At 47.1% G+C, this 8,326-nt stretch overlaps 1 protein-coding gene and 1 long non-coding RNA gene across 5 annotated transcripts in view; one reads left to right on the top strand and one right to left on the bottom strand.

Moving 5' to 3' along the window:
* The window catches only part of SIMC1 (SUMO interacting motifs containing 1), an 89,357-nt gene extending 82,577 nt beyond the window's left edge, over window positions 1–6,780 (bottom strand). The window contains exon 1 of one of the 2 annotated variants that reach the window (XM_081826352.1): window positions 6,497–6,780. In XM_081826352.1, coding sequence (XP_081682478.1) covers window positions 6,497–6,625 — 129 coding nt within the window. In that variant the 5' untranslated portion in view covers window positions 6,626–6,780. The remainder of the gene's footprint in view (window positions 1–6,496) is intronic. The other variant, XM_081826351.1, reaches the window with a different exon arrangement.
* An 84-nt stretch (window positions 6,781–6,864) lies between these two features.
* Window positions 6,865–8,326, top strand: part of LOC115940655 (uncharacterized) — a 35,242-nt gene continuing 33,780 nt past the window's right edge. For all 3 annotated transcript variants that reach the window (XR_014147001.1, XR_014146999.1, XR_014147000.1), the window contains exon 1: window positions 6,865–7,175. This is a non-coding gene — a long non-coding RNA (uncharacterized LOC115940655). The remainder of the gene's footprint in view (window positions 7,176–8,326) is intronic.

Raw genomic sequence — 8,326 nt, 5'->3', positions numbered from 1 at the left:
CTGAAAAACAAACTGAGGGTTCTAGAGGGGAGGGGGGTGGGAGGATGGGTTGGCCTGGTGGTGGGTATTGAGGAGGGCACGTTCTGCATGGAGCACTGGGTGTTGTGCACGAACAATGAATCATGGAACACTTCATCTAGAACTAATGATGTAATGTATGGGGATTAACATAAGAATAAAAAAAAAAAAAAAAGAAATTTTTCCTCTCACAGTTCTGGAGGCTTAAAAGTCAAAATCAAGCTGTCTGCAGTGCCATGCTCCCTCGAAGTCTCTAGGGGAGAATCTGTTCCAAGTCTTTCTCTTAACTTCTGGTGTCACCAGCAATCCTTGGAATCCCTTGATTTGCAGCTGCAACTCCCATCTTTGTTTCCACTGTCACATGGTGTTCTTCCTCTGTCTTCATGTCTTCTTATAAGGACAGCAGTCATATTGGATTAAGGGCCCACCCTACTCTGTATGACCTCATCTTGAATTATAACATCTGCAACGACCCCATTTCCAAATAAGGTTACATTTCTGTAGTGCTGGTTAGAACTTCAACATATCTTTTTGGAGGACCCAATTCAACCCATAAAAAGTCTTTAATATGTAAGGAAAATTTACAAATAACACCCTAATAGGAGAATAGGTAATTTTCACATGCACACACACAGTATCTCTCTCTCTCTCTCTCTCTCTATAAATATATATATCTCCAACATATCGGTGATAGAGATGTCCAGCTCACACTCTGATCTCCAACCTCACTAGTTGCTCCTCCTTCCCTTGCCTGAGGTAGACACTGTGGTGTGCCCTATCCCTGAGTTCAGGATGGTCTTCCTCTTGTAGATTCTTAGCCTAGATGATCTCATCCAGATCAATGATTTTACTACAATCTATGTACCAATGATACCAAATCTGTGTCCCTAGTCAGAACTTCTCCCCTGGCCCCCAAACTCAATACAAACAATATACCTTGCATCTCCAGTTGGCTATTCCATAAGCATCTTAACTTAAAACACCTTCAAAACAGAACTCTTGAATCTTTCTTCCAATCCTGTTCCTCCTCAAGTCTTCTTCATTTCAATGAATGACAACAACATGCATCCAGTGGCTCAGGCCAAAACCAGGGCATCATTCTTGATTCCTCTCTTTCCCTCACTATCCCCATCCAAGTTCTCAGGACTTGATTTTATTTCCTAAATATCTACCAAATCCTTCCAGTATCCCAGCCCACTCAATTCCAAGCTACAATTATTTTTGGTCTGGACTACTGCAGCAACCTCAAAAAATGATCTCCCTGATTCTACTTTGGTCCTCTTACAGGAAGGTGGCTATAATTCTGGTTTGTTTGGGACAGTTCCAGTTTTTACCTGTTGCTTGACATCCCCTCCAGTCAGTGCCCCGTTTCATTTGCAAAAGGATTCCCATTTGGATACTAAATTATATGGTCACCTTCCTTAGAGTACTATCTTCTCACAGTAGCTAAAGTCACCTTTTAAAATATAAATCAGGTTATGTCATTCCTCTGCCTGAAACCCTTCAAAGATTTATTACATAAGGATGAAATCTGAACTCCTTATTGTGGTCTACAAGACCCTATATGACCTAGCCCACCTATTTCTAATCTTTTAGGACTCTGTTGTCCACTCATTACATTCCAGCCCCACTGGCCTTTCGATTCCTCCAATTAGTCATGCCATTTCTACTTCCAAGTATTTGCTTTTGCTGCACCGTTTGCTGCTACCTAATTCCCTTAGATCTTCTCATAACAAATCTGTTCTGTCATTTTGTTCTCAGATCAAATATTAACTCTTCAGAGAGAGGCCTTCTTTGAAAACACATCTAATGTTCCCAACTCCACTCAAATTACTATTACATTGGTCACTTATTTAATAGTTGTTTATTACTTATATTTCTCCCCTAGAATGTAGGCCCATTGTTACCTTGTTTACCTCTGGTCCCCAGGGTCAGAGCATGTGCTCAATAAGTATTTACTGAAAGAATGACTCACAACCAAAGAAAAAAATTAAAACCAGGACAGCTCACAGAATTTGACTATCATATCAGCAAAGATTAAAAGAACGAAAATGCCTATTTTTCTTTCTAACACTCTGTATTTTGTCTGACATTACATTTATGTGATTGTTTATTGTTTGTCTCCCCCTGACTAAAACAGAACCTCCACAAGGGCAGGGACTTGGTTTTATTCACAGCTGTATTCTTAGCACCTACAAGTGCCTGGCATATAGTAAGTGTTCAGTAAATATTTACCAAAAAAAATTGACAATATCTGGGAGTGACTAGGTAGTGGAGAAAAGAGTATGGTAAGAATATAAATGGCGCACAATTTCTCTAGGAAATTTGGCAATATATATCAAAAGCTCTCAAAGGGGGCATACCTATTGACTTCACACTCACTTCTAAGAGGAACTTATCTTAAACAAGCAAATGAACAAGGGTACAAAGATTACTTATGACGGACTTTATACTGTGTTGTTTATGACAAAGAAAGTTTAGAAATGTCAGCATGGGGCACCTGGGTGGCTCAGATGGTTAAGCATCTGCCTTCGGCTCAGGTCATGATCCCAGGGTCCTGGGATCGAGTCCCGCATCGGGCTCCCTGCTCCTTGGGAGCCTGCTTCTCTCTCTCTCTCTCTCTGTCTCTCATGAATAAATAAATGAAATCTTTAAAAAAAAAAAAAAAGAAATGTCAGCATGATATCCTTTAATAGGAAGTTATAAATATAATTATAAATCTGTACAATGAAATATATTAAAAATATTTTGGAGGAGGGGCACCTGGGTGGTTCAGGTTATGATCTCAGGGTCCTGGGATCAAGCCCCCTGTTGGGCTCCCTGCTCAGCAGGGAGCCTACTTGTCCCTCTGCCCCTCCTCCCTGCTCACGTTCTCTTTCTCTCTCTCTCAAATAATTAAGTAAAATCTTTTAAAAAAAAAGTTCCTCCTTGTTAAAAAAATATTGGGGCGGCGCCTGGGTGACTCAGTCGTTACACGTCTGTCTTCGGCTCAGGTCATGATCCCAGGGTCCTGGGATCGAGTCCCACATTGGGCTCCCTGCTCGGCGGGAAGCCTGCTTCTCCCTCTCCCACTCCCCCTGCTTGTGTTCCTGCTCTCGCTATCTCTCTCTCTGTCAAATAAATAAATAAAATCTTAAAAAAAAAAATATTGGGGAGGCATGTATTTATTGGTGCAGCAAGAGATAAAAAGTGTATTAAAAGGCAAGCTAAAAAACTCCACATGTAGGGGCGCCTGGGTGGCTCAGTTGGTTAAGCATCCGTCTCTTGGTTTCGGCTCAGGTCATGGTCTCAGGGTCCCGAGATCGAGCCCTGTGTTGGGCTCCTAGTTCAACGTGGAGTCTGCTTGGGATTCTCTCCCTCTCCCTCTGCTCCTTCCCCAGCTCTCTCTCTCTCTCTCTAAAAATAAATAAAATCTTAAAAGAAAAGCCCACATGGGGCACCTGGGTGGCTCAGTCGGTTAAGGGTCTACCTCCCGCGCAGGTCATGATCCCAGGGTCCTGGGATAGAGTCCCGCATCGGGCTCCCTACTCAGCAGGGAACCTGCTTCTCCCTCTCCCTCTGCCTGCCGCTCCGCCTGCTTGTGCTCTCTCTCTCGCTCTGTCAAATAAATAAATAAAATCTTTTTAAAAAAATTAGAAAACCCCACATGTATAGCAAAATTTCATTTTTGCAAAAACATACGGGGAAGACACATACACGGGTATGTATGAATGCACACCGGCATTTACAGATAAAAGTTTGGACGGACATACTTCAAAATGTCAACACTGGTTGGTGTTTTTTGGATGGTGAGATTAACAGGAATTTTAATTTTCTTCTACATATATTTCTAAACTTTTTGTAATTAGGTCAACAAAAACTATCTGAACAGGTTCGGCGTCTATAAATGGGAAACAAAAAGCAATTAAGTATTATGAAAAACACAGACACACTTCATAAACTTAATGAAGACTAGAGCCCAGGTTTAGAACCAGGAGTTCAGAAATGTTAACTACAGTATTGTAGATGGTTTTCTGATTTCCTGAATTCAAGCAAGTTGTTTTCTCAGTCAATATTTGTAAAAAAAGAAAAAAATAAATAAATAGAACTTGTTTCTTTTATTTCATTGCCTGCCAAGCTTGAGAAGGTTAGGCTTGATTGAAAAATAACACAAAGTGTAGCAAAAGCTATCATTGATACTAGGCATTCTCCTTGCATTGCCTCATTAAAAACCTTCTAATGGTCCTGCCAGGTATCAACATTCTCAAGTGCAAAAGCTGAGAGAGGTGACAGAACTTGTCAAAGCTCTTGCAGCTGCTGTGGGGGAGATCCTGATTTGAAGAGGTCTCCCTGACTGCAGGGTCTTCAGGGAAAGCTAGACAAAGGAGCTTTAGGCTTTAACCTTGCAAGTCTCTTACTGCCTCTGATCTTTTACATGGTTATCCTACTGCCCTATTTAATTTGCACGAATGATAAAAGGAGAACGAGCCTGGAATTTTTAAGAAAATTGGAGTAAGTATATGGAGAAGCAAGATTTACACTGGGTACTATTCAAAAGGCTCAAGATGAAAATGCTTGGTTGGGTAGTCAGAGGGGAGGGGAGCAGTTTGAGCACACATCCGTATATGTGTGAAGGGCCACAAGAGACACCACAGACTGGGATAAGGATGACATCTATGCACTTGAAGAAGGGAGCTGGGCCAGGATGAGGGAAGTTGGACAGTACCTGGGAGGAAAAGGAGCTGGTAGATGGACAAAGTTTAAGGAGGACTGAGAGAAGAAGCAATAGGAAAGAGGAAGAACTAGGAGGAAAGGCAGTTGTGAGTTATTCTGCAGTATTTTTTCCTTCCACCTTTTTTTCTCCCTTTAATCTTTTCCTTGCTGATCTCAGTCACAATTCGACCCTCAGGGCTCTTTTCTACTTGGATGATTACCAAATCTCTCCAGTCCTGACTTTTCTCCAGAGTCTCAGAGTCCTCTCCTCTGAGGTCCAAACTGAATGCAGCATCTCTTCTGCCTCAAGCTTGCTCCTACTCTTGTACTTGCTCTCACTTAATCAAACATCCATTTGAACTGTTCTCTCTCCTCTCTTCCTTCAACCATTCTTTCATCCAACAAATATTTACTGTGGGTCTATTATGTCCTACACACTGCTATTCACTTACCAAGTTGGCTCACTTCTACTTTGAAAATCTCTTCTGTCCATCTCATCTAAATTCTTAACTGAGATTTACTGAGAATCCTTCATGCTTGAACCATGGCTACACAGGACTATAAGTTAATTGGTTTTGCATGCCATTCATTTTGTAATGACCACCTAGCATTTAGCATTATACCTGGGAAACAGAAGGGGCTCGCAGTGGAGACTTAGGGACTGCAAACTAGCTGGGATTGGAGGAGCAGAAGCTAGGAGATATGTCTTGAAGGAGTATTTGCATATGAAGAAAGGTGTCTTCCTTAAATTCTTGGTTACAGATCTATACAAATAACACCAGCATGAGAATGCTTTTATTTCTGGGGTGTGGCCATGGGAGTCTGGGAAGACTGCTGAAGTCTGATGTTGAGAGTCTTCTCATAGAGAGAAAGCCTGTCCACCTCCCACCCCTTGAATACTCAATAGTCACTTGTTGAATATATCACCTTCCATGAGAGGGACCACGGATGTTGTGTTCTCCTTAGTATCCCCAGGGCCTAGCACATTTAGCCCACATTAGGGGTTCAGTAAATATCTGTGGAGGATTCTAGAAAGGCAGGGACCGTAGATATTTCATTCACCATCTCAGGAAGAAGGACAAAGACTAAGGGGCTCGAGGGAAAAAGAAACAGAGCAAGATATTTCCCTCCCTATTCCTTTAGAGCTTGGTAAATGTTTGCTAAGTGAAATAAATCGCCCTCCTGCACAACTCCAAAATCGGGCCCCTCGCTCGGCTGCCAGGCCCTGGAGCGCGGCCACCATCTGGCTCAGGCTCAGGCCCGCGCTTCCCTCTTTCCCAGCCCAGGCTCCTGTTACCTCCCTGCACACATCTGTACCCACCACAGGCCAAACAATTACACGCTCCCGCGGCCCTCCCTCGAGATCCGGGACAGCCCCCAGGACCGCGTCCCTTCAGTCCCCCGCCCCCCACCCCGGGTCCAAGGGAGCCCGCGGCCCGGCCTGAGGCCGCCGCCTGCAGCGGGCTCACGCACCCCCAGCCGCAGGCGCGCCAGACGCCGTCCATGTGCTCGGCGGCAGTCGCCAGCCCCGGCCCGCTGAGGCTGGAGCGGGGAGCCCGGGAGGCCCGGCGGCGGTGGCCCAGGCCAGCGGCGCTCCTCAGGGCGGGAGAGGCCGGCGGGCGGCGAGGCGGGAAGCGGCTGCAGCTGTGAGGCGCCAAGGGGCGGGAGGCGGGGGCGCAGGGGACAGCCGGCCAAGCCGGGGAGGGGGGCGCGAAGATGCGCGGCCCGAGCCGGGGCGGCACTCCCGCCGCGGCGGGGCTCGGCGAGCGGCGGCTCGTTCACTCACCACAGTCCGGCGGGGCAATGCTCCGGGGGTCCGGGACAGGGCCCGGCGGAGCCTTCGCGTCCTGCCCGAGCGGGCCCCCCCGGAACTCTCGGAGCCGCTGTCGTCCGAGATCACGATGAAGTCCTCCATGGCTGCGGACCCCGGCCGAGGCAGCGCGCGGGCGGCCGGCGACCCGGGCGGCGGCGGCGGTAGCGGCGGCGACTTCGGTTCCTGCTGCTGAGGCGGCAGCGGCGACGGTAGCGGCGGCAGCGGCGACAACCGGAGCCATCACCCCGCCGGCCCCGCCCCTTCCCGCCCCGAGCCCCGCCCCCGCTAGCCGGCCCCGCCCCGCCCCGCCCCTCCTAAGCCTGTCCCCCCGCCCCCGGCGGCGGGCAGCGGGCAGCGGGCGATCGGGTCAGGGCCATGGGCGCTGTGCTAGGCGGGGGCAGGGGACACTCGTCCTCCCTTCCTAGGGAGGAAAAAAGGAGAGAGAAAAATCAAGTCGCAGCCGGCTTGGGCCAGTGTTGCGGGCGTGCTTGCGTGACGCTGAGACTGAGCGGGCTTCCCCACCTGTTTCCAACCGACGCCAAGCGTGAAGTGAGGTGTGAACAGGCCTCTGAGCCCGCGTCCACTAACTGTCCTTGAGGGGAGGGACCTGGCCTCCGACAGATGGGGTGGAGGAGCCTCCGACTGACTGAGGGTAGGTGGCCTGGCCTGTGGCCAAGTGGGGCACAGAGGCCCCACTTCCTTGTGCACATGTGCAGTATGTCTGTAGGATAAATTCCTAGAAGTGGAATTACTGGGTCAAAGGTGATGTTTCTGCTGTTTCGATAAATGATGCCAAATTACTCCTAAGTTGTACCAGTTGGCAGTTTCACCAACAATCTGTGTCACTCAGGAATTTACACTGTGAGATTTAGACACTTGTACAGTTGGTAGCAGGATCAGAAACTTGAAAAAATGCACAAAGAGAAGCCATGAGGTAGCACACGCCAGGAATAATTAAGATGTTATGAATGAGCAAAGCTATAAAGGTAAAAAGAAAGATATACCCCATAGAGGGAGAAGTGGTAGGTAGTTGGCTGGTTGTAGTGTAGGAACATTAAAATCAAGATAGGATCTGTGTTACAATAAATGTGGGTTATTGACAAAAATCCTGTTGCTCATGCTCCAGCAACTTGGTATATGTGTTGACGGGTCCAACAGGAAATTGTATTTATCCGAAGAGGGATTGTTTCCCAAAGGAATGGTTGTCAGGTGCTACCTAAGCACTGTCTAGTGCAGTGATTCTCTAACTTTAGAGAGTATCACAATCACCAAGAAGACTTGTTCAAACACCGATTGCTGGGCCCTACCCCAGAGTTTCTAAATCGGGTAGGTCTGTATGAGGCTCTGAATTTGTATTTCTGAAATTTCCCAGGTAATGTTGATGCTGCTATTCTGGGGACCATGCATTGAAAACCACTGGTCTGGTGGGCGAGGAGTCTACGGCCAATGGATTTCAGAAGTTCTGGTCAAACGACTAAAATCATCCCTGTTGTGAAGGGATTCATTAAGTTGTCTTCACCAAATGCCATTAGACATTTGGTTTATTTAACTCCCTGTTTCTTTTTTTTTTTTTTTTCAAGGTTTTATGTATATGAGAGAGAGTGAGAGAGAGCATGAGAGGGAGAGGGTCAGAGGGAGAAGCAGACTCCCCACCAAGCGGGGAGCCTGACTTGGGACTTGATTCTGGGACTCCAGGATCATGACCTGAGCTGAAGGCAGCTGCTCAACCAACTGAGCCACCCAGGCGCCCGTAACTCCCTGTTTCTGGAAACACCATCTTCTCAAGGCTTCTGTGACTCTGCA

Source organism: Leptonychotes weddellii, chromosome 7, assembly GCF_054177405.1.
Source record: "Leptonychotes weddellii isolate Sample4059 chromosome 7, ASM5417740v2, whole genome shotgun sequence".
In the NCBI taxonomy this organism is placed as follows: Eukaryota; Metazoa; Chordata; class Mammalia; order Carnivora; family Phocidae; genus Leptonychotes; species Leptonychotes weddellii.
The sequence above is the reverse complement of the archived record's forward strand: the minus strand, read 5'-3'. Positions and strand labels throughout refer to the sequence as shown.